The sequence below is a fragment of the Lissotriton vulgaris genome, chromosome 3_1, assembly GCF_964263255.1.
Source record: "Lissotriton vulgaris chromosome 3_1, aLisVul1.2, whole genome shotgun sequence".
Classification (NCBI taxonomy): domain Eukaryota; kingdom Metazoa; phylum Chordata; class Amphibia; order Caudata; family Salamandridae; genus Lissotriton; species Lissotriton vulgaris.
Window position 1 is genome coordinate 1,472,830,466 of NC_141689.1, and position 27,156 is coordinate 1,472,857,621.

At 41.5% G+C, this 27,156-nt stretch overlaps 1 protein-coding gene across 1 annotated transcript in view; it reads left to right on the forward strand.

Moving 5' to 3' along the window:
• The window catches only part of GRID2 (glutamate ionotropic receptor delta type subunit 2), a 2,654,005-nt gene that overhangs the window by 2,087,189 nt on the left and 539,660 nt on the right, over window positions 1–27,156 (forward strand). The window contains exon 10 of the mRNA XM_086961940.1: window positions 14,094–14,291. Within this exon, the coding sequence (XP_086818066.1) occupies window positions 14,094–14,291 (198 nt within the window). The remainder of the gene's footprint in view (window positions 1–14,093; window positions 14,292–27,156) is intronic.

Below are 27,156 nucleotides of genomic sequence, written 5' to 3' on the forward strand. Positions count from 1 at the left end.
TTGTGTGGTAAAAATCAGGCAAAACTGATAGATGGTGCCTGTACTAGTTTATCAAAAATGTCACAGTGAAATATAGTCTTGTGCATTAAAGAATGCATTTATTGAATTTGCTAGGGCATCTTCTAGATTCCCTTGAAGGGTCATTCATCTAATTGCTGTCCCACTGCTTCCTATTCAAAAGATACTCCCCTCCAGGCTTTCGCTTTAAATAAATCTGGTGCTGGGCTACCCATCTGTTGGCTACCAATTCAAAAAGCTCACCAGTTAGTACTCCCCACACTGACATTTCCTTTCTAAATGTTTAACCGCCCACACGCCAATAATGTTCAGCTCTGGTGTTCGACTGCGATCATTATGAAGACACATGAAGGCTTCCAATTGCTTCTGCTGACTTCTGCAGACTGTGCACAGTATGTACATTTAGCAATGATGATCATATGTGTTCAGGGGTCGTGGAGCATGTCGGCCCAGGATGATTGAACTCGCAGCTGCCTGATTACTCTAATCAGGACAATTTCTTCACACAAAAGCTTGTCTGAGTCATGAAAGATTTCATTGAAAATTGTTCTCAGACATTCATTTCTTATCATCACTCCCATACACACCTCAAAATGTTTTAAGTAGCAAAAAATCCTTTTATCATATAGTCTCTTCAAATTTATCAAACCCTCTAGCTGTACATGCTAATAAAGTTCATTAAATAAAATAAATGTGAATTATTTGTATGAAGGCAAGAATTTAGAAACCTTGGCCCCCAGCATAAGCCACTCTGGGGCATATTTACAAGCCCCTATCACCACAGTAACGTCACTTTTATTGACGTTCCTGTTGCTATATGTGGTTCGCTTTATTAACAAGGCAGCATTAAGCTACTTAACGTGGCTTAATGCTGCCTTAAAATAAGGCCCAATGTCATGCTATACTTAGCATGAAAGGGGTGGGCAATGGGTGTTACAGTGGGCGTTCCACTGCAACACTCATTGATTTTGACACTGCACCATATTTACAAGGCCAGCGTAAATATGAGGAAGAGCCCAAAGTAAGACCAGGGAAAACCTGGTCTCAACCAGGAGAAATGTTTAATTTCTCCTTGCTTCTGCTGTTTCCATGTGTTCTGCATTGTGCAGCAAACATAGAAACAGCACAAGGCATTTGATTGTTTATGTGCAGGAAGATGTCCCTTCCTGTACATAATAAAACAATTTAAAAAAAATGGCGTTTTGCAACTTCTAAGTGCGCTGACTTAATTTTGACCTTAGGCCATCCTCTTACCGGTAGAATATGATTGCAATAAAAATAATAACGATCATGTAATGTATTCATTTATGTTACATGTAGGTACTTTCAAATGTAGTTCCCTGTCATAGTTACTATTGAGACATTCATTGCATGCTTATGCAAAATTAACTAAAGTACTAAAGATATTATATATCATTTATGTTTAAGTTGTGCACATGCATACTAAATGTGCACCTTTGATTTAATGCTTTAAGTTGACATTCACTCTAAATGCCTGTATTTCACCAGGCTGTATTTCATGAAATCAATCTACTTCACTTTGCAAACTCAATATTTCTTACAGGTATTCACATGCATTGTTAGTTTAGAATATACATTTCTGCACTAGAGATATATACATAGCCATCAGAATCAGACCTTGACAGTAAGCACACGAGAATTGAAATGTTAATGTATGAATGATTCATCCCAAACCTGGGTGTGTGAAAGAGAAGTTGTTCTAATGTCTAGTGTGGGATACCTCACTTATATTGCGGATTGCCCCATGAGAAATAAAATCAAACAATGGACATCTTATGACAAAGTGGGTGTCGCCTATGTTGTTTTGGATTATACCTTACTGGTTATTCTGGCTGACGGCAGACTCTGTCTTGGGAAGGACTCTCTCTTCAGAATGAACGGACTTCAAAACTGCCCAAGACATTGGCAGAACTCTACTTCAGAACTCTTGAGGACTTTTTTGCTGAACCCCTTTCTGCAGATCTTATGCTGAACTGTCATTTGACCCCTTGCAGAACCCTTCCAGGATTCCCCACAGCCCCTTTAATAGAATTTGAGAGGTTTATACCTCAATGACTCCTTTGTAATTTACCTTGATTGTGGCTTAAGATGACACTTACTTCCGACCCCCTGAATATACTTTACCAAGGTTCTGAATTACTAAGGCTTGTTCCTCTATATTTACTCTGCTTTGCCCTTCTTTCCTAAATGGAATTCTTCAATAACTGATCCATTAGTCCCATTTGGAATGTGCTTAGGATATTTACACTACTAATGTATAAACAAGATAACTTAAGATTGTTTTCTCAGAATCAGCTACTAGTGCTTTTGTTCTGTACATCAGCCACTCAAATACTTGTCCTTTTAATTCTGACCTGCATAAACATGTTTAGGAGACTTGGTCTTCCTATTGTAATACTGTATCTCTATAGCATGGTATTAAGGGTGATCTATTTGAATTTGATTACTAATTTATCCTAGACCTTGGTAAGCTTAGCTAGCGATTCCTGGTCCTCATTGTTGAGCCAAATGGGTTGCACTGTCTAATGAAGAGGTTCACTGCTTACTCCCTTTCCCCTCATTGCGTTCAAGAAAGATTCATTGGAGGTCCGAGAGTAAGGTAAAGTGTGGGCCCTGAAAACGCTGGCTCAAAGGCTTAAGACTGGGGCAAAGTGTCAGCCATGAGATGTCTTTGAGGACAAAATGAGGTATGACTTCAATTCTACCACCCTTATTATGTATTTAAACTCAACATTCATACTTGCAAGAAAGGATTTATTTGCTACACCATATGTTCCTTATGAATATATATTGCTTTCCTTCTGTAGGTAAAACTATAGTTTTTGTGGTGATGCAGGCCAGTAATTATTTTTTACATTATGGATTGTCTTGTATTAGGAAGTGTGAAATTAAGGACAATTTCAATGTCACAATTCTTTTCAATGATTTGTTAGATGTAAGCTATGTAATGTCAGAAGCATTCAGAGATTTTAAAAAATATATATATTTTAATCAGCCTCTGTAGCTTTATAATGCAGTGGACACGGTAAGATAGTGGTTGGAGTGAAGCAGTTCAGGACAAATCCACCCATCCCATATTCCAGACTTCCAAATGCATGCAAAATCCTCAAAACCATCCCACTACCTCCACTATCTGTCATGGCCCTCCCCACACATGGCTGCCTTCAGCTAGCAGCTGAGCTGTCCACGCCCTGCTGGGAACCCCAAGCAATGTCCAGACACTGCTTGTTTCTTACTTCCTTCAATACAATTCAAACCCTCATGGAGAGGGTTTGCATTGGCTGTCATTAGCATTTCCTGGAATAGTATGTTCCTGACATGAGATATCCTTCACCAGGAAATCTAGTGCTCCACCTTGTTGAGTGGGTTTACATCTTGAGTGTAGTTAGGAAACTTTAAACGTTTTGCCAAAGCAAACTTTTCCCACTTTGTGGGTAAAGGTAAAGCATTCATCCTGGCCTAATCTAATAGTGGTTTAGGTTCATTTTAAGCATGAAAGTAGGTAATTTTGCAAGACTTCTGACTTTTTTGCTTTTTATAAGATATTATTCTTGAGATACATCTAAATAAACAGCTCAATTTCCACATTCTGTGGATGAAATTTTGGTAAAGCAGTTTTAGTATTGTAGGCAGAAAGTTATGATACAACTGCCAAAAATCATACCCATAGGTGTTTGCTAGGCTCTGGTGTCACAACTTTATCATAATTTAAACTGACAAGTCATTGCTTTTCTTCGGCAAGTATAACATGGGAAGCTGAGCTGAGTCCATCAGAAAATCTCAATGCCCGCCTCAATATTGCAAATGAGTACAATAACTTAGACAGGGCACAAATATGTATTGGATGGTTGACCACTGAGTCGTACTGTGGGAATATTTTCAGTGGCTGGAAGGGTAGATGGTGCTGCTAGCACTCAAAAGCCACAATGAAAAGTGAGACATTGACACTCTCTGTGATGACTTGCTGCCAGCTGCCTGCTACCGGTAATCATTACAACAAGGGGTGGTGAGGGACAGAGTCTCTGAATTAAGCAGAAAGCTCTCACCCAGTCAAGAGACCAGGGCTAGATCCAATTATGTCAGGATAGGTGAATGCAAATGGGAAACAGCATGTACCCCAGCTGCCATGGTGGCATTCAGCATCTGGTGTCCATGGCCCTTTCAGTGCAACGTATGTGTATGGGTTGCAGATATAAAAAGCTCACCCCAACTTCAAAATGCAGGTTTGAAGTATGGGATTCCCAAGCCCATATCCAGTATGCTTTCTCATGCTGCTTCCTTGACATGAGGAAAATACCACTGGTGCTGTGTGGTGCTGAAAATCACATGGCCGTACTGAGTGTGGCATCGCTGCAGAAATGGAGACTGGCTAGTCCTTCAGACCAACATGTTTTTGGTACCGGATGTCAAGTCCATTCTCCAAGCAGTGACCAGCCCTCCATCTTGTATTTATCCAATCTATTTGTCTCATTGTCATTGTCCTTTAAAAGTATTGTCCCTACACTTTCTCTTTAATTGACCTTATTTCTGCATTCTCGCCCTACCTACTAACTCAGTCTGTTTTACCTTCCTGTTACAAATGGTGGTCTCTAGTTGGCAGTGGTATACACCCTTTGCAAGTTGGGACCCTTCCTTCTAGTCAGGGTAAGGGAGGCAATGTGTAGGCCATTTGTACATGGACATACAGTAATACAGTAAAAACGTCACAAATGGACACCACACCAGGTTAGAAAATTACCCTTCTTTATCAGAATCAAACAAGACCAAAATGACAAACATCCAACATACGGAACTCAAAAAATCACTTTTTAAAGGTGATAAACAGCCAAAGAGGAGGGAAACATCAGAAAGCAAAGCGCTGTGTTGATTCTGGAGTCCCAGGGGAATTGAGATGTCAGTCCTGTTGCATGCAGAAAAAGTGTTGCATCAGTTCCTTACTGCAAGGAGAAGCTATGCATCGAAATCCGAAAGTGGCTCCTTTCTGCGGGGCAATGCGTAGGAAACTTTAGTGCACAGGTTTGAGCCATGAAAAATCGTGACGTGCTGGGGTCGATTCTTCAAGTTGCGGACCAGGGATCCCTCAATAATTCCAGATGCACAGCAGGGCTTGCGTTGGTGTCAGGGCAGGAGTCTCAGATTTCGGAGACACAGTGCTCTGGACTATGCCTGCGGCAGTTCGTCTGGCCGCAACCAGGTGCTGTGTCAATTTATCAGCCACACGGCGGCAATGTGTTGCTTTTTCAACCACACGCCAAGCTTGCGGCAGGAAAAATTGAGCTGGAAGGGCGATGCATGTATTTTGAGTCTTTAAAGCAGCCAAGCATCCTTCAAGGGGCCAGAGCTGCAATTGGCACCACTTGGCAGGTCAGAATAAGGAGTGGCTGCGGTGAAATCTTGAATGGCCCTGTAGGAAGGTGGATACCTGACTATGGTTACCCCAGATTTTTTGCCTTGTGTTTAGCTGGTTTTCGACTTAGTTGGCCTGGTTCCCTGCTAATCAGGGCCCCAGGCTATCTGCTCTCTCTGTAAAATGGATTCCATGTACCCTAGGTGCATAACTAAATTGGCTTGGGTCACCTTATCAGCCCCTGTACAGAGCACTATAGGTGCCCAGGGCATAGGTGCTCCAAGGCCTACCAGGGGCTGCAGCATATCTTTTGCCACCCCTGGCTGGCTATCCAAAATTGACACAACTGGCTGATCACTCAGCTGGGGCAAGTTGGTGTAATCACCTCTTGCTTAGATATAGTATACCTATATCTAAACCTATATCTGGACACATATAAACCTGTGAGTCACTCCTATGGAAGGCCTTATCAATCCTGGAGGCAGAGTGCGTGGTTTAACATGAGATGGAGCTTGAGCATGAGCTGAGCCTGTCTGCAGCTGTCGGGAACAACTCCCTAAACTGTTCCGGGTTAATGCCATACCATATACTATTAAGTGCATTATAATCCATCGCAGTTATATGTTAACTTTGGTTTGGCTTTATCAAAACATGTCGTGTAAGGTGTCATACGATTTGGAATACTATCCCCTCGACAGTCCTGTCGACAGGGATAGCATTCCACCCCTCTAGAGGGAGAAGACATGTTACTTTGCTGAAACGCGGTTGATTTTAAAAGAGCCCCAGCATCACAAAATGGACGCTTCTGCCACAGACACGAGTCTGACCTCCTGCTGCTGACCGAAACTCAGCCGAGGAGGCCTGGACAAAGGGTTTCCTGTCACAGGGAGGTGTCACACGACCCCAGACAGGAGATAGTGGATTGTAGCAGGGAGGTTTGAAAGAAACCAGACACTGCCTGGGGAGCACAAGGCTTCCCCTTGCATAATCCGGTCAAACCGGTTCTGGGGCACACCAGCCCCAGTCCCAGTGCGACCCTGGACAAAGGGAAAGGGGTGTAACCACCCCCTTCCTGGGTCCCACCCATAGGAGGGACCAAGCAGGTAATCCAGCCCCCTAGATTGGTATAAGAATGGGAGCAGTGCCAAAGCACTCAGATTATCCTGACTGAAACCTATGAAATGAAACTCTGGACCCTTCGACATCCTACTCGACGTAGAAGACTGAAGAATTTCCGTTGTGGTCAAGGAGTGACCACCCTGTGCAAACAGGCACCATCCAGCACCTCAACGTTTGCTTTGTTGCAGTTCCCGCTGGAACTCGAGCAACAGAGTTCAACAAGACCAAGCGTGCCTGCCTTCCAACAGCCCTATCCACAGTCCCTGCGGAGCTGAGACCCGTGGAGGCGACCAGAAGCGTGGGGCCCGCCATCTTGGAAAGACCATGAGACGCTGACCGTGCAACCCATGAGTGACCCTCAAAACTGTTGACTTGCTGTTTGAGAAGCCCCAGCCCCGAGCCTCTCTTGCACTGAAGCTCACCCCTCTACACTCACCGAGTGCTGCGTGGGGCCCTTCTGCACCTTTTGGCTCAATGCGTTGGCCCGGTCACTTGCCCTTTGGCTTGTGGCCCCTGTGCTGACGAGCCTTGAAACCTAACTTGTGATTCTAGTTGCTCCAGACTTACACTCACTCCTCTGAAAAGGAGTGCTGGCTCTGACCCTCCTGGTCCGAGTGTAACGCCATCTTTGAATCCTGCAAGGGTTGCCCTTGCCAAGGGTTGTTTGCTCCAATCCAGAAGCCGACACCGCCGACAGCAAGAGCCTGCGTGGGACAGCTCGTGATCCACTCCTGGACATCCTCGGAGAGAAGTGACCCATCAGCGACCTGAAAGCGCCCAACATTGCCTGGTTCTGTCTGGTTCCACCCTGGTCACTGCTAAGTGACCCACACTCTGTACCCTCTGCTTTCAGATCATCTTTAACTTCGATCCACCCTTGGATCACACCGGACACTTCTCGTCTCGACGCCTGCAGCATCTTCAGCTCCAAGCACCAGCAACCTGCGTGACAAAACCCGACACCACTTCGCACCTGTGCACCCGCTTCCTGTGGGTGAGGTAACTCAGCAACGCCAGTGTTCCCACACTGGTACACACCTCTAGTGTATGTGTCTTAAGTTTCGTCCTTCTAGGTTGAGCGGAAGTATTCTTAAACTATAACTTTATAACTTTTACGTACCATTGATTTTACATTGGTGCATGCCTGTGCTTTAAGCGCTGCACCCGAATCCCGCGGGCTTTTCCCGACTTCAGCATTGCTAGTCCCGAATGCTCCCAGCGATTCCCTAGGCCCTAGGCCTAACCACTGTTCTGACTGCTCCCAGCGATTCCCTAGGCCCTAGGCCTAACCACTGTTCGATTGGTATCTCTTATACCACTTTTTTAATATATGGTTTGCGTGCCCCCCCGGCCTTATCCTTAATTGTGCAACTTTCATATGTTTTACTGTGCTTATGTTTAAACACTTGTGTGGTGTCCTTTCATTTGATATTACAGGATTGTGATTGGTAAAACAGCTTGCTTAACACGACCTCTAGAGTTAAGCCTTTAAGGCTGCTTAGTCCACGCTACCATTAGGATAGCTTGTCTATAAGGTTGACTTACAACCAGACACCATAAGGGATTGTTTGGACTGATACAAAGTGGTACCAGAATTGGAAACATCATATATCAGGCCAACTTCTCACAGGCCCTGAGACTTTTTAACAGGAGGCAAGTAAACACAAGACCTTGGAGAATCTTCTTAAGCAGGATACCACAGCATAGTCCAGTCCATGTCCTCTCAAAGACATAAGCAGCAACTGCAGGCCAACACAGCAAAAGGGCAGTACTCTTCCTGACAGCTCTTCAGCTCGTCCACTTAACAGAGTCTCCTCTTGATCCAGAAGTGTTCTACAAGTCTGCGGTTACAGATCCAATACTTATACCCCTTATGGCCTTTGAAGTAAGCATGATTTAAAGGATAGTTTTTTAGTGCACAGATCCTGTCCTGGCTCAAGACACCCTACACCGGGGTGGAGACAACATTGTGAGAGGCCAGGCACAGCCCTATTCTGGTGTCAGTGACAACACCTCCCACCACTCTAGCTTAGGAAGGACCATCAGCTTGGTGAAGGGCAATCAGGATATGCAGGGCACACTTCAGCTCCCTTTGTGTGACTGTCTAGAGTGAATGCACAAACAGCCCAGGTTGGCATGGCAGTTTAAAACTGCACTCACAGACACTGCAATGGCAAGTCAGAGACACATTTACAGGGCTACTCAGGTAGGTGGCTCAACCAGTTTACACAGGGGGTACTTGTCTTTTGCACTGATCAGCAATGGTAAAATGCCCAGAGTACACCAACCAGCAAAAACGAAGTCCAGCATGCAGTCAAAAATTAAAAAAGGTATCAGCAAAATGACAGGCGAAACCATGCCAAGGATGCCAGGTCTAACACTTACCCATTCTGCCTTTGAGTCTTGTGTTTTAGCTACCTGTCACTATATTCTTATTCTTCCAGCTACTTTTTACTCCATTTAACTTTCTTACCACCTTCTTTCACCAAACCCTTTAGGCTTCTCTGCCTGTAGCGACTTTCCCTCTGCCAGTTGCTTTCACTTTCTGCACCTCCTCACCCTTCTGATTTTGCCAATGTCTGCCATTGACATTTCCTGCTTCACTAGGCTGTTATGACAGCACAAGATGTGCAAATAGGGGCATTGTAGAAACTAGAACACAATGGAGGAATTTGAGGGACTTGGTGGGAATTTTATACTTTCTAAGGTAGAAACAGCCATGACATCATGAAAACTAACATGACTATATATTCTTTCTACTAGAGCAACTTAGTGGAAAATGGCATAGAATGGTGTGCTTTGCATATTGGGTAACTGCCAAAAATGTTGAAACTGTATGAACTTTGCAAAGTGCCATGTCAATATCTGATTTTCATACAGTGGAAATATAGAATGTGACTTGGCAATATGGAAAACTATCACGGCAATGTATGCCTTGCTTACGAGGGTGCATGTAGACTGGTTTGGCAAAGTGTGCCTTTATAAACCGCCAATCACATGGCTTTTCACTTTCAGGGTTGCACACAGTGATGCAGGGTACCACGTTATAGGGTTTAGTCACAAACTGCATTTTGTAGTACGTTTAGTAGTGTTAAAGTAATACCACCCTTGTACTACAAAATACCATTCACTAACCTATGTGTGGTGGTCTCCGCCTCTGCAACCACCACTCTTACTGTTTCAGTGCAGAAGTCTGTCCCACCTGTGGAGAGAGAAGGGGAAAATGAGGAATACTTACCACTAAATGGGAGGGGTTGTGGGAAGAGTAATGAGGGGTTTATGAAGAGACATCCGCCCATCCACAAAGAGTAAACCCATTGCTATTTACAAACTGCACTTCTATAGTTACTATATTTAAAGAAAGTCCCAAAACAGATGCAAATGCAATTCAACTTAGATCTGGAGAACGTTCAGCACCCACGGCCAACCATTGTTACTGCAACACCCTCCTATAGAAAATAAAGGAAGTATGGACTTAAAAGTGAACCATATTGAAAAAAAGAAATAATGTTAAAATTAATGTTTTTTTTAAATATACATACATTCAATTAAAGATTTTAAAATTATATATAGAAAAACATACCATATTATTTTCATTTAGAGTATTTTATTAAGTTTTTGTAGTTTAAAAAAATTTAATTTTATGTTTTAATAGCTTCATAATTTTTTTAATTCATATATCCATAACTTTTGGTAACTTGTAATTGATAATTAATAAATATAAACATTTTCCTTTACATGAGTACTTTGTTTAAATAAACCTTTTCAAAGTGCTGTACATGTTTTTATTAGTTTTATATATTGTTTTAAATATACGAAATAAGTTTATGCTAATGTGTAACTTGAAGATATTCTTGGTCATTTTTTGAGTGTAATAAATGTTTTAGAATGTTCCTACCTGTTACCATAGGTGAATCTTCTCCCCAGTGGCAGAGACCTTTACCTAATTCCACCTAAATGTGAAAATTTACTATTACTAACTTTACACTAACAAATCAGGCACCGTCCACTGAGACTACACGTTGTAGCAAATATCCAAAAGTTGTAAATTTAATGGAAAGTGTAAGAGTAAACTTGTGCATGTAGATTTACTGACAACTGAAATTACCTTTGTGAATAGTCCCCTGTATGTTTTCTGTTACAAGTCATGCTTGTGAAGAACCTTTCACTATTAAAATGCGAACATGATTGGCTTTGTCAAAGGTCACCCGATTTATCATCAACAGTCAATATACATTTGCATTGGACTGTGAATTTAATTAGTTGGTGAAACAATCCATAATTTCTGGGTTGATTAGTTGTTATTGTTGCTGGCATTGTGATCACTATTTTCGTAGAGCTTGATGTAAAGAACGTTGAGCTTTGTCCATTTCAAAATAAATAGCCACTTACATAGTCGGCAAGTACAATTAATGAAACACTGTAATGATTAATGTATGGAAATTCTTCTTCAACTACAATCTTCCTCTTGCTCACAAAAATCTTTACTTCGCACTAGATGTGCCCAATACCTTTTATTTCCTTATTTATGCCTAAGATATCTTCTTACTAAAGGATAAATAGCTTTTTATGTATATTATTTTTTGTATGTGTAGAAGCATTTATAATTATTATAGTGTAGCAAAATGTTGCATATTTTCTAAACACAAATCAAGCTTTCAATTAATTAACACAGCTTTGGATTGTTGAGCTGATCAATGGGTCATAAATGTCCTGGAATCTTGTACAATCATGTTTTTAATTAAAGGTTTTAGTGCAACCAATCTATCTGAAATCCTACTCTTGTATGTCAATATATGTCTTCCATTAAGACCCCTTCCAATCAATGCCAGACTAGGTGATATCTGAAAAAGGAAGGTATTTTCAAAAGAAAGGTTGTGCTGAATGAGCTGCTATGTGAGTCAGAGTCCGAATGGAAGCATAGAGGTCAATTCATCAAACAAACAGTGGTAGTGGAAGTGGCATCACATATTCTTTGACCTCAATGGCATAACAGGAAGTGACATATGAGTTTTGACCTTGAATCTTCCCTGAACGTGATGCCCCATTACCTAGGCCCTGATGATACCATTATGATGTACAATGCTGCTGCTAAGTTCTCATAATAATTGCTTGATTAATATCACAACACAACAGTTACTCATTTCTATTTTTATTACATTAAAAAGTATGTATTCCTTCCAAAAGAAGGCTACAGAACCACAAAACGACACAGGAAAGCAAAATTATTTATAACACAAACTGTCATGACTTGAGGGGTATTCCCGGAATATCTGAAAGAAAAATGTATTTATAAACTACTGAGAGATGCATAAAAGAGAGATTTGAAAAATAATCGTCTGAATGTTCATGGATTCTAATTCATGTGGACCATATATTAAATTGTGTTATTGAATTGCATTATTTCATATCATTAAAAACGTTTGATATATATTCATTTTACATTTGATAACTTTATTTCGGTCAAAGACCATAAAAGTGCAAATAAAATTCATACAAGCAACAAGTATTAAAACAATAAATAGTAAGCAAATCATTTGTTGTTAAAAAAGAATTAAACAATTGAGTTATCAAAGAGTAACAATAAAAGATGCCATGAATTTTACAAATAAGTTACAAAACTTTGTCTTCTGCGAATATATATTCTCTTGTAACACACTATCTCTCATGAGAAGCAGAGAGGGTAAGATTTTTCTCAGACACATCGATTTTCATTATTCTCAATAAAAAAAACACAACCTGTTGCTTTTTATGTCTTCAATCATTTTTAAGTAATCATAACAGTGCGCATTACATTGATGAATTTTTGTTTTGGCAGAACTTCCAGAGTAATGAACCAGGTAACATCACAAGCTGCAGAAAGTAAACAGTGCTCATTAGGACACTGTTTACACTCTGTTCTTGGCTCTGTTTTTGCAACCTCTGAGGACTAGGGTCGCAAAGGCAGTGCCAGTGGGTCATCAAGGGCAAGCCAGGGGGAGCTAGCATTACCTCTTGTGATCCGTAAAGGATGTCCATGAATGGAAGTGAAAATAACAACATCTGCAATGGCTCAAAACATGTTTGGTTCATTCTGAAAGGCCAGGAATTAAATCATACCTTTGAAAATAGTATGTTATGTTCGATTGGGTGAAAGCTGAATTGTTTGATTTATATATTGTTTACATTGTGCTCTTTTCCGCAGTTTTAATCATTGATTTTCGAGCACAGTTGAAGGATCTTGAAACAAATGGGAAAGGATGAATATAAGCACATTTGTGGCAGATGAAGCCAAAGCAGATCGATTTAGGATGGATAAGATCATTAGGCCAGACGTGATGAAACTGGGCTTCTGCAGGAGTTTTTTAAGGTCTTGCTAGAAATCAAAGAGTTTTGGATACTTTTTCACTGGAGACAGTAGTGAAACTGGAGATCTGTAACCTGGTGTTGGTCTGGTGATAATAAATAACAAAATTAAATACAATGCCGTATCAAGGAGTGGTCGATCATCATGAAGGAATTGGATTGAACAATTCCTGGTGGAATTGTTTCACCAAGATCTGCTGAATGGCTGGTATAGCAGGTGGTAGTAATTTTGATTTATTTTTGCAAATGCAAAAGCTTCCATTTGGGGAAGAGAAAGCCTGGGGAGCAATGCACGATGGGATAAATCCTGGGGAGTATCACACCGAGGAAATGCCACATACATTATGTTAAGCATGTCGACTAGTTTCTTAGGAATGTTAAGTGCATAGGGATGCTCATCAAGCACAGAAAGGAGTATATTGATATCACTGTATAAAATATTGTTGAAGCAGTCTCAGCAAGAGTTGTACCTAGCCCTGAAGATCCGGAAGGGTTAAGGTACACTGGAAACGTTTATGGAATGATGGACCATATTTGTTCAGCGTTAGTGTCAGATATCCTAGGAAGGGTGATGCTAGAGTTAACTTTGTATAATTTGGAAGATAGCCAGGAGAGTAGAGAAAACAAAGTGCCATTTTTATACTTTACACAAGAACTGGTGAGCGTATTGCAGAAATCATAATGCTATAAAGACATATGAGGCAAGGCTTTTTCAAGGTTGAAGGAGAAGAGGGTAAGAATTAACATAAGAAAATTTTTCACTGAAGGTAGCATGGCACTTCTTCTACCAGGAGAAAGGAGGGATAACATTAATAACAAAATTGCTATATCTCTAAATCAGATACTTGAGCGTATTCATTATGTTATAGCTTTTTAGTAGTCTGAGCGAAGTCATCAGTGTCGCCATAGGCATGGTCATAGGTTGACTAGATGGTTATGGCAGCCATTAGCTTCCATCGGTGCCAATGTATATGTATCTATGTCTGTAGCTATGATATATACACAACTGTATAAAGTAGATCCTCATATTTTCAATGTAATATGTTTTGATGATAATTGTATAACACATGCTTCTAGAATGTTACATAAAAGTTTTTTGCTCAAATTCTATGATGTCTGTGCAGCAGGGGCCTGATTAGTACATTCATTCCCTTTGTTACACTAAATTCACCTGTATTTTGTTTAGAAAGAATCTGGGGACCCATTGCCTTGCTTCCTAAGAATGTCTTTTTTCACTGTGCAGGAGGAACCATTTGTGATGGTTTCTGAAAATGTCTTGGGTAAACCAAAGAAATACCAGGGCTTCTCCATCGATGTCCTAGACGCCTTAGCCAATTACTTGGGCTTCAAGTATGAGATCTACATTGCTCCAGATCACAAATACGGAAGTGCGCAAGAGGATGGGACCTGGAATGGACTGATGGGAGAACTGGTGTTAAAGGTAAGGCTGGTAATCTCTGATCAGCTATTGTAGAAAGCATGAGCACCAGAAATGAAGTTGCACTTAATATGCTTGTTTATGTGTAGAAGTCAAGCAACAGGGTCATTCTGTCTCTGTTTCTCTATTTATATTGACCTGTGCTGGGTCGGTAAAAACATTTTAAATACAAGCTGGGTGTCTAAGCAATAGATGTAAATTACTAATTGGAGAACAGCATACTTACTACCCTCCATCAATCCTTCTACTGTGCCGTATATTTTATTGAATAAATCTCAACTCACTTCTTGTAATTTCACATTTTTTCCATGATAAGTGTGTATTCCCGGGGAGAAAAAAATGGTGTTTTCATATACCAAACATTCTAGAGTGAATTGTTGCTTCAAGACGAATGCACTATTGGAGTGATGGTAAAATTCCTGTCGTTTATTATAAAATGTAGAGGGTCTATGAGAAGCGATTAGTAGGTTGAGGGTTTGTAGAAGTATTATTCTGTGCCTAATAACACCATATAATACATAAATATGTCATATTTACCTCGACCCTTCTATCATGCAAATATAACGATACATATATCAATCGCTTTCTAGAAAAAAAAATTTTAAAGGGTTTTTAATATTAGATTAATTGAATGACTAGGGTAATGAATATGTATTTTTTGTAACAATCTCCTTTTTAGTATGTAAATGTTTAAATAACGTTGTTTTAATCGCATTTTTGTAATGTTTGCTTATATGGTGTTTGTCAAATACCGAATAAAGCTATCTTTGAATCTTTGAATCTATGAGTGAATTGTCTACCATGTAGACAGCCCACTGCAATAAATACAGGTCACCATAGGAAAAATGTATGATTTGCTTAGACTTCTATGCCACACTCTAGCATCGCGTCAAATTATGAAAATGCCTAAGTCTATACATATCATAGATGCAAATATTTGCTGCACGGATTGGCGTCTTTTTGAGACTAGAACCATATTTTTGTAACAAAAAAAGTATCGCCATAGTTGTTGCAATGCCTCAATGTATTCTCTCGGATGTGGGAAGGGCATGTTAGGCTCCAAAAATGATTATCCACATTCAAATAATTCTTTACAGCACACTTGAAACGTATATAGGAATTCTTTGTGATATCCCATAAGAAATCTGACTTTGCATTCCTTTACATTTGAAATATAGAAGGATGATGAGCATTGTGAATGCATAAGCAATAATGTCAGAGGATCAGACTGCTATCAAGTGCATTGAGAAGAAGATTTGCACTCAGTGTGCTGCTTATGTACATTTAGGAAATAAATCAAATTTAGAAAAAATGAATTGGCTTTCAAAGGTATTGAAGAGTTGTGCATACTTGGATTGTGAATCGGGTTCCATGCACCTCACCTTTTGTACATGAATCTCCAGAGATACTTTCAAACTAAAACAGCCACGTGATGGTCTTATTGGTATCAGAGAAACTCAGGGCCATATTATCAAGAAAGGGCGTTATCGCCGCTTTTATCGCCAGGAAACTGCAGCTAAAGCGGCAATAATGGGCTTGGTAATATGCCCTTGTGAATTCCCATAGAAGCCCAGATTAACACCAGAACCTAGGCTTCTATGGGAATTCACAAGGACATATTACCAAGCCTATGATCACCGATTTAGCGGCAGTTTCCTGTCGATAAAAGCGGCGATAATGTATCGCCCATTCTTGATAATTTGGCCCTCAGTCACATAGATTTATATCCCTGGTCCGACTTTAGGAAATACTCAGTAGTTCCATCACAGGGCAGCATAGTCATGAAACCAGTCAGCTGTGACTAAAGTGCCTTTGAAAGCACACACAAGTCCAGAAAGACACAATCTGCACTCACTGTCATATGGGATCCTAACACTCACAAATGCAAGCTGTAAATGAAGTCTGCGGCTGGGATGCCCCTGCAGATGTCCCCGTAGCCTCATTACAGAAAGGATGGTATTAATAATGCTGGTGGTAGTTTATAAATATGCCCCCCAAAAGAAACAGAAAGCACAGAATAGCTGTAAAAATCCACTCCATTGAGTGACTGCCAGTATAAAAATGCCCAATCCAGAGTCAATTCACCACTGCTTTGATAACGTCATTATCATCAGCAATCCCTGTGAAAATAAGAAATATTGAATAAAATTGTGGAAACATATTCAAGCGTTTTCTCTTGAGGATGAAATGCAAGTGGCTATTTTGCCATTGCCAAAAGTTCAGATGTATGATTAAGCACAGGAAATTATGTCTGTATGATGAAAGTGCGAGCTCTGCAGTTGGTGCTTTAAACATGGATTATATTTCCCACTCGCTGGGTGCAATCTCAAATATCATGACCAGAATATCAAATCAAATGGTTACAATATCATGATCAAAATATTGAAAAGCAAAATATTGAGGAGGCAAGTGCACTGTATACTTAGGGCCTTCTTATGACCTTGGCAGTGTTACAGCAAGCCACCATGCGAACGCCTCGCTGCCACACAGCCAAAGCCATATTGAGACTGCACGCCGGATTTAGACTGGAATCCAGGTTGGGCGGCAGTGCAGTGCTAAGACTCATACGTGAGCCTTAGCAAGTCACCACAATGGGAATACCATTGCACGTTCCTGAAGGCCATACACTGCAAAGTCCATACCTTGCGCACACCATGTGCCCCCCTCGATGTATCCCCAGGGGCAGAAGCAGCAGGGGGCCCTATAGGGCCCACACTGTTTTCTCACCACCACATTTTAAAAACTCTGGCAGTGAGGAAACTCCTAATATGCTTGGCAGTGCCTCAACAGCACCACCAACATATTAGAGGCCTCAGACTCTGCAAGACCGCCAGGGATTGTGTATCCCTGGCAGCAGCAGCGGTCCCATGACGGTCTGGCCTCCCAATTTGTAACATGGTGGTTGGACTACTGGTGTGGTGGTAGCCGCACCACCACCGTGGGTTTGGCGGTCCATCACCCCACCAAACATATAAATAAGGCCCTTAATATTCTTAACTTTGCATCTATATACCTTAACAATATATAGCCAAGATACGTAGATGTGGAGTTAGGTATACAAACGCTATACATACCAACCAGTTGATATTTTTGTTCTTGATATTCTGGTCATAATATTATAGGCACTGAATATTCCTTCTTTAATATTCCAGAACCACAATGCACTGGCCTAATGGCCTTAACTGAGGTGATAAAATGTAATTACATTGCCATCATGTGAAGAAACAATCTCAGAAGCTTAGTAATGTATTGTGAGTTGTATTTCTTCTATAAGGAAGGCCATTACCTTTTAAGTCTCTCTTTATAAAGTAGGAGAGGCTTCTTGAACTGTATTATGAGCCCTTCTCTTGTAGACAGACTGAGCAACAGAAGTCTTTTTATATGTCAAAGTGACAAGGACGTTCAAGAGGGGTGATTGATCAGCTCTAACACACTGCACACACCGTAGATAGTTTGCTTTAAGAAAGGTGGCGAAGGACCTGATGATGGATGAGTACAATTTATTTTTTGACATTTGCAAGGAACTAAGACTTTATTGAGATATGGACTTATTGGTCAAGCATCATTAATTGTAGAGCAAAGTAAAGAAGATTAATGAGAAGACTACAAAATATAGAAGGGAACAGAACAAATATAGTACTGCTATATAAGCTCACCATTATACAAATAGGAACTTTTAAAGAAATGTCAGGAACAAGGGAGTGTTTATCAATCAAATACTGCATAGGTGCACTTTCAAATATCCTTTACAATTGAAAGGTAGTAAGCTTAAGGCCCTCGTGTCAAAGTCAATGACTCTTGGCTGAGAGAAAAAGGGAACAAGAAAGAAACAGAGCTAGAGAAGAACGAAAGAGAGAATAGAGCTAAAGGTAAGAGGAGGATGTAGCCTTAAGGTTAGAGCAGTCGACCTCGAAGCGGGGGAACCGGGTTCGAGTCTCAGCACCAACGCTGAGCATGCTGTGATTCTGGGCAAATCACTTAATCTCCCAATGCCTACCAAAAATTAACATGTCCATCTGTAAACGAAACTGGTGCTCATGTAAAGCGCTCTGATACCCGATGTCTCGGGTCTAGCTTGCGCTATAACAAACTCCAAAGAAAAAAAAATGATAGACAGAGTTCTAGAAGATGAATGAGGGGGAAAAGAGAGTGGAACATGCAGAGAAAGATAGAGACAGGAGAGCGAGACAATTAGTGGAGGAGAAAAAGAGTTGAAGACTGGCAGAGAGACATCATGGGAGTGGGAGAAGAGTGAGGGAGAAAATAAAGAATTGAGAGTCCAAAAGAGGAAGACAGAGACAAAGAATGAATGAGCTTGTGAGAGAAAAGGAGAGAAAGAAATGATTCTTTGAGCAGATAGAAGAGAAAACTGGTCTCGTCTACGTCGTCAGAATGATCATTCAGTAACTCCAAGTAATTAATCTTGAGAACGTGTCATTGGAATATTTTTGTTTTAATAATTTGGGGCTCGGGAAAAGTGACTGAATGCATATTTTGCCTTTTTAGCATGCTGTCAAATATGCATCAGTCAAATTCTAGTTCGATGGCAGGTGTGTGGGTAATTAGAAACATTAATGTGCTCTTAATATTATTTGAACCCATAAATGATTATGATGTCTACATTCCTTGAAGAAATTGATCCTGAAATTGAAACGTCGCCCGCAAGGGATATTTGTGTCCCAGGCCTTACTGAATACATAATATTGAAAATGATCTCTGACTGTTAGAGAGGCTAAGAGTCCCCCTCTGTGGACATATGTTTGATATGAGCATACCAAATTTAACAGATGTCTACTATTGCTGAGTAAAAGAGCACAGGGGAAGCTAGGTGTGTTCCTAAAATACAAAAGGACTGAAAACCTACTAGTTGAAGTCCGTTGTCTCTTATTAGGTTTTCCAGCACCCTAAATTCCCAGAAATGCCAGTGTGGCAGTGTTAGAAATGGGGTTTCTGGTTGACTAGAGTATGCACCTAAGTTCGGCAGAACCCACCACTCTAGTCAGGCAGGGTAAGAAACACCAAATAAAACCTGTGCTCGCCCTCTGGTAACGTGGCGCAGAGCAAGCAGGTTCCTCATCAGAGGTAATGTGTAAAGCAGTTGCGTAACACACTCACACTGGTAACACAATGAATACACCAATAATGAGACTCAAAAGAGTATTATACAAAAAATAAATATTGTACATCAAGCATAGACCATAACAACATGAATCCTAAATACTGTGCATTCTATGCCAATCCCGAGGTCGTGCTCATTATCCTGACAATGCAAGAGTCAAAACGACATACACAATAGCATCAGGACATGAAACGGAGCAGGTGGATTAGATCAGGCACATGAATCATCAAAGATCATAATGAGCACTCGAGTAACCTTAGTCAATACATAGGCCATGGAATGAAAATCAGATTACGAAGTAGATACAGGAGTCACCAAATATCACCATGAACATGAATACCTGTGCCCTATTACATTTTATATGGTATTTACCACCAACCATGGGTTGGTATGGTATGGTATGGTAAAAAGTTTTGTACCGCGCTCGGACACCGTACGGTTTCATGGCGCTCATGACAAATGCGGGGAGGCAGGGACGTGTGTTTTACTCAAAAGCAGACTGGAAAAGATACGTTTTTAACAGTTTACGAAAACAGCCATAGGTAGGGCAGTGACGGATGGCAGGCGGGAAAGCATTCCAGTTTTTGGGGGCGCAGAAAGAAAAACAGGAGCCGCCATGTTTTTTCCGTTTAGTTTTTGGAATGACTAGCAGATTGTGGCCAGAGGAGCGGAGGTTTCTCGAAGGAACATAGCATTTTCAGATAGGGCTTTAAAGATCGTGCAGCCCAGTTTAAAGATGCAACGCTTGGCTACAGGGAGCCAATGAAGGCTCCGCAGTAGCGGCATGACATGTTGGTGTCGAGGTTGGTGATAAACCAGGCGTGCAGCCTGATTTTGCACAAGTTGCAACTTGTGAAGGAGGTATGCACCGGCATACAGAGTGTTGGCGTAGTCAATTCTTGACGTAACCAGGGCCATGATGACAAGGATCAGTGCGTCTCTGGTAAGAAATCTACAGATTTTTTGTATCCTGCGTAGTTGGAAAAAGCAGGATGACGTCACCGCACTGATCTGGGGCCCCATGGATAAGTCACTAGAAATGACCACGCCAAGACTCTTCACAGAGTTGACAGGACGGGGAGGGAACCCTAGTGAGGGAGGCCAAAAGCTGTCATTCCATAGATTGGCTGCTCCTCCCACCAGAACAAGCTCAGTCTTAGTAGGATTTAGTTTGAGTTGGCTATGATACATCCACTCAGAGATCTCAAGCATGGTGGACTGAAAAGTAATACAGGAGGAGAGGGAGGTATCAGTGGGAAAAATTAACTGCAAATCATCCGCATAATTGAAGATGGTGGCGGCGGACTTACGAAGGGAAAAGATCAGGGGTTGCATGTATAAATTAAATAATAAAGGGTATAAAGCGGAGCCCTGAGGGACACCGCAGGACAAGGGAGAGTAGGAAGCCGAGAAGGTAGACAAATGCACTGCCTGAAAGCGATTATCCAAAAAGGACTTGACCCGCTCAAGAGCCATGCCCTGAATACCGGCGTTCCTGACACGGTCGATCAGTATTGCATGATCGACCGTGTCAAAAGCCGCCGATAGGTCCAATAGGACAAGGGCTTGAGGGATGTTATTATCGGCGCCCTTTCTGAGGGTGTCCATGATAGCCACAATAACCGACTCGGTGGAATGGAGGGGGCGGAATCCGGCTTGTTGGGCCTCCAGGAAAGAAGAAGTCTCAATGAAGGCGCTCAGGCAGCGGGTGACATAGGTCTCTAAAATTTTCGCCAACTAGGGGAGAAGGGAAATGGTTCTATAAATGCTTAAGACCGTGGGGTCGGCATTGGTCTTTTTTAGGATTGGTGTCACCACTGCCTGTTTAAAGGAATCCGGAACCACCCCTGTCGCCAACGAGTTGTTGAGTAAAGCCAGGGGAGGATCAGGGCAGGCCAAAAAGATTTCCCTAAGAACCTGGGGAGAACAGCAGTCGATAGGGGAGCCAGAGCTCACTTTATGCAGGAGTGAACAGAACTCTGAAAGAGAGATCGGAGGAAAGGTATCCAAGCAGCAAGGGTTTCTAGGAGGCAAGGGAGGGGGGTGGGGGGATGAGGGCAAAGGAATATTGTTCTTAATGGTGATGATTTTATCGGTAAAGAAAACATTAAGTGAGTCACACAAGGATTGGGAAGGTTGAGGTTGAAGGGTGACTCGGTCTGGTAGGGAGAGCTCATTCACAATGGAGAAAATATCCTTTGTCTTAGAGGCGGACTCCATGATTTTTTGAGAAAAGTAGATAGTCTTGACCAATAGGATAGATTTTTTGTAGGTTCTCAAACGGTCCACAAAATCAAATATCAGCTGGTGGTCGTAATTACGCCTCCAACGGCGCTCCGCCTGACGTAAGGCCAGTTTATCTGCCTTCAGTTGGTCCATAAACCAATGCTGGGCGTCATGAGGGCGCCTGGTTTTAATATTTTTTAAAGGGGCGATGGTATTGCAAGCAGATAATAGCCATTGATCAAGGAGAAAAGCCATTGATCAAGGAGAAAAGCCTGGTGAGAGCCTGGTTACAGAAATACCTGCACACATACTACATGAATTACAGTAATTTAGACAGTTCTCTGTGTTTGGCATGTTTATGAGTGGGGGGTCTCCATCAAGGACTCACCCTATAATGCCACCAATCCTACGAATAAGTGCCCCAAGATATGATAACATGGGGGGGGCATGCTACCAAATTCTGAGGGAAGATCTATCTGGGTCACCCGTGTTTGAAACAGCCAAATGTAGGCGCCAAAGAGCACGCAATGCAGTGATTAACCTAGTGAAGTGAAGTCCCCAAACTATGTCCTGCAGAGTAACAGGGAGGAAGGCCCAAGTTCAGGACCCCAGCAAGAGACACAGCCATGTCCCTTTCTCTCCCTGTGCCCAAGCGTAGCTGCCCGTGAACACGCTGTACAGATAACTGCAACTCAGTACCTTCCTTAATTCTGGTTCTGGGTCATGAGTGAGCGAATCATGTCGAAAACTTCTCCTGGTCTTGGGCTGCAGTGTCACAACTCGCTGAACCGCTGCAGGAGAGTGATACTTGCTTGGTACAAAGAAGGGAAGAGACTACAGTAGGAATTTCGGTGAGCCTCGGGGGGCCCGCCGGTATTCCTCAGCAACCCCCCACACTTGGCTGCTCACACAAAACGCCAGGAGTATATTTTCCCTGGTTGACATGGTGATCTTCTCCAAAGAGCCTGCCCTGCTTGTGCGACAAGAGTGCATCATGAAGCAAGCCCTGCAGTCCGAAAAAGGGTGATATAGTGAGAGGCATAAACAATACACACAGGGCTTACAGCTCAGAGGGCATGGTGGTAAAGCGCTCAGCATGCTCTGACTTTTTCTGAACAAAGTGCTCCACACGCACTCAGTGCAACCAGTGAGCAAAACCCGCTAGGAGAGGATAAAGCACCCACTATGTACAACTTGCAGGTGACTTGAGGGGCCGGATTCAGAGTCAATTTTGGGCAGACACTGGGAACTTCAAAGGAAACCTTAGTAGTGACAACATTCACTTTTGACCCCACCCCTGATTACAGACATCAGTGGGGGTAAATCACACTTTGTGTAAAGGCAGGACACAGCCTATACACATATAAAGAATGAATGCCCTTCTCTCTTCCAGCCCCAGAAGACCATCAGTATGCAGATGTAACTTGTCACACCCAACCCTTCCTGTGTGATACGTTTGCACAAAGTTTAGCTGTCACCCTGGACCATACGTGATTCGGAGTCAGGCTGCGAAGCACAAAGAGTCATAAGCAGAGAGAAATGCGGACTTTCTAAAAGTGGCATTTGTAAAATAGTAATGTAACATCCAACTACACCAGTAGGCAGGATTTATCACTACCATTCTAAACATACCAAAGATGGCAAAGCTACTCCTGTCAGATCAGGAATTGCAAATTAAAAATATATAAGGGAATTCCCAATGCTAGCCTATGAGAGGAGTAGGCCTCACAGTACTGAGAAACAAAATAGGCTTTTTGTCACTACCAGGACATGCTACACCATAAAGGCATATGTCCTACCTTTTACTTATATAGCATCCTGCCCATAGGGCTACCTATAGCCTACCTTAGGGGTGACCTATAGGGAGTAAGAGGGGAGTTTAAGACTTGGCAAGTAGTTTAGTTGTCAAGTCAATGTGGCAGTAAACTTGCACTCAGGTCATGCAGTGGCAGGCCTAAGACAGGTTTGAAATGCTACTTCTGTGAGTGGCACAAGCAGTACTGCAGGCCCACTAGTAGCATTTAATTTACAGGCCCTGGGTATATGGTATATCACTTTACAAGGGACTTATAAATAAATTAAATATACAAAACTGGTATATACCAATCATACCATGTTTTAGAGAGAGCACATGCACTTTAGCACTGATTAGCAGTGGTAAAGTGCCCAGAGTCCTAAAGCCAACAAAAAGAATGTCAGAAAATAGTCAGAGGATGGCAAAACATTTGGAGATAACCCTGCAAAAATGGTTGTGTCCAACAGGCAGCATAAGGGTTATCTATATCTACAAAAGGTACACAATAGAGACAGCTGTGGCCAAAATGGAAATCAAGAACACAGATGGTTAATCCTTTATTTAGATTCTGTGCTCAGGTGTTCTTTCTCCTTCTTCCCAGCTGGGACTTGCAGACATGTGCAGAAGCAGTCAATACATCCAAATAAAGGAGAGCACATTCTAAACTGTAATTAAATGACAGGAAGTCCAAAGTGGAACTTAAAAGTGTTCCTCATTCTTCATTGCAAAAACAACATAAGAGCCAGTGAGTTTCATTCCTTTCACAATATAGAACTTCTTCATGCCAAGAGATTGCACGTTATTTATGCCAAGGTAGATTGAACAGCTAATCCTGCAGTTTCATATTCATACCAATTCATACATTCAAACACGGTCTGAAGCAACATGTTTCACAATATTTGAAATGTGACCTACATCATGCAAGACATGCCTGACATGTCTCTTCATTATGATGTGATTGAGTATACGTATTAGTATGGATATGAAACTACAGGCTTAACAGCTGACTCTACCTAGGGAGAAAAATTGCACAATATCTTGCCCTGAAGACGTTCTCTACTATCTGAAGAAGGAACAGCATTGGATGTTATGTTGTTTTTGTGTTTCCCCCATTTGTATTGGTATCCACAAAATTCCTGAATATGACTGTTTTGGAGAAGTAGGTGCTATTTATTGTTTGTGATAACATCCGACTCCCCAGGGCCCTAAAAACATCGGATGAGGTAAATTGCACCTATTCCAGGTTTTTGGGGAATAGCTTGAGTATTTTCTTGCTTACTGCACCAAAATGTGTATGTCACAGTGATACCATACTGTTTTCCCTAGTTGAAATCTGGCAGGTTTGACTTCCTGAAATTTAATTAAGATGGGATACTGAACACACCCAGTAAATACCAGCAGCAGTAAATGCCAAAAAACTCGAAATTGTAACCTTTGCACACAGAGGTTTGCAGAGAAGTCATCAGTCCACTCATAATCAGGGCCAAAGAGTTTGTGTCACCCACTCTTTTTCAAAATCAACAGAGAAAAAGTCACTCCTCGGTATTCCAGTGTAGGGAAACCACCAGATTCAGCAGGAAATATAATAATTGTGATGATATTTCTCTGAGGTTGGTTTGGAAGGACATTTAACTGGATAGACCTTAATGTCTGTTGTAGGAAAACATAAAAACAGCAAGATTACATTCCAAACTGTAATATTGGGGTAGGTTTTCAATCCTGTACATCAATGCTCATGCCTCCTTGACTGGTACTGTACTTGGTTAGATAATGTGGAAAGGGGCATTTAGACACCATCTGCCATCTTCTACTCCAGGACTTGCTCACAACACAGATTGGTGTGGTAGATCACAGATCCTGTGAATTGGATTTAGTTCTCTGCCTGCCACACACCTTGGCTAATTCCCATTCCTAAATTTTGCACTGGTAAATCATGTGCTCACTTAATTTGTTGCATATGCAGCATATTTTGTACCTGCACAAATTCATATTGGAAATAAGGTTTGGGGAAAGGTTTTCAGATCTCCCATTTATTTTTTATGGAGCTCCATTTCAAAATGTTGCTTACATTTCTGATAAGTGTCTTTGTAGTAGCTGGGGTCTATTTTGGGTAATATATATCTAATCTGCCAAATGGATGGATTTTCCAGAGTTATCATTGTAAGGAGTAGTGACAAGGGTTTGGCCATGATCATTGAATAACAGGATTACATTCCCTCTTGATACTTATACTCAAACTGTGATTTGAACATTCCTCAACACAAATCTGATTAGGTCCCTAAGCAAATGAATAGGAGAATGGTGCCTACTGGAATGACCAACCCCCGCCAATTCGCCCACAAGGCAGACGCGAGCCATGGTTGTTAAAGCAGTGAGACTGCTCTTGCAGCTTTAGACGTAAAGGGCTGACATACAACTTCATACACTACATTTCTGCTGCCAGGGTGTCGAGATAGCTTCTTTTAATAAGAAAACCCATGCAGGGAAAGTTATCATGCACGTTTCTGAGTAGAAACAGCTCTGTTTTTGTTTTGTTTTAGAGTTTTATATAGCACAAACTAGACCCGAAACATCTGCTATCAGAGCGCTTTACATGAGCACCAGTTTCGTTACAGATGGACACATTCATTTTTGTTAGGCATGGGGAGATTAAGTGATTTGCCCAGAATCACAGGATGTTGAGTGTCCTTGGCCGAGACACAAACCTGGTTACCCCGCTTCGGGGTTGACTGCTCTAACTATAAGGCTACTTTCTCTCCCCAGCGTGCACCTTTGCAGTTGTGCATGCAACACTTTGTGAATGAAGCCCTAAACATTCGGTAAAAGTGTGCACCAAATCAGAATCTGTGAGGCACATGGACAGAGTAGAGTTTCATACTCAAGTATGTAACCTTATTAGAAGTAATACATGGGGTACTCCAAATATCTATTCATGATGAATGTGACCTTTGGTACAAGCTAGTATAGGTAATTGTAGGAGGAGGGTAGGTAAACATTGAGGGTAAGACCTGAAAAACAGCAGTTCCTAGGGTATTGGGAGTTATCCGGTCCAGTGAATCCCTCACCCCAAACCCCACTCTTTATCAGAGCCTTACTACCTGAAGAGAAGATGTGGTTATCCCTCCGCTAGAGAAAGATCTTCCAGAAGTGATGGCAGGATGGTGCAGAACTGTATACATGGCTTTTTGTAGCTGTCAGCCTGAAGGTAATAGTACCCAATCATTACAACCTGTGTATATTTAGCACTTGTACACAGTGCAGACACTTATAGACCTTCATTGCAATGTTTTATTTATTAGTGTCATGATTTACGTAAATAAGTGAAGTTATGGATATATTTGTATCCGAATAAAGATTTTTTAAAAAAAATAAGTGGAGTTATTATGCATAATGACCAGTACTGAGAAAGTTGTAATGATGGTGATGCAAAGCAATTGAGATGCAGAGTTAAATCAAGTGAACATACTTTTTTCATCAGTCATAACATTTACCTGAAGCACATGAATATGATTTCATGCAAAAACGATTTCGTGGAATACCATCACTGAGAAACCAATTTACCTAAACTTTTTATTGGAAATTTGCAAGATGAATGGCATTTAACATTTCATAGACACTAATTCATAGAATGCCTTTATTTCCCGAAATTGGCTTTTGCCCAGTTATGTTTAAGGTGTAAATCTAATGGATGCAGGTATTACTTTCAGAAATATTTATTTCAGTGCTTT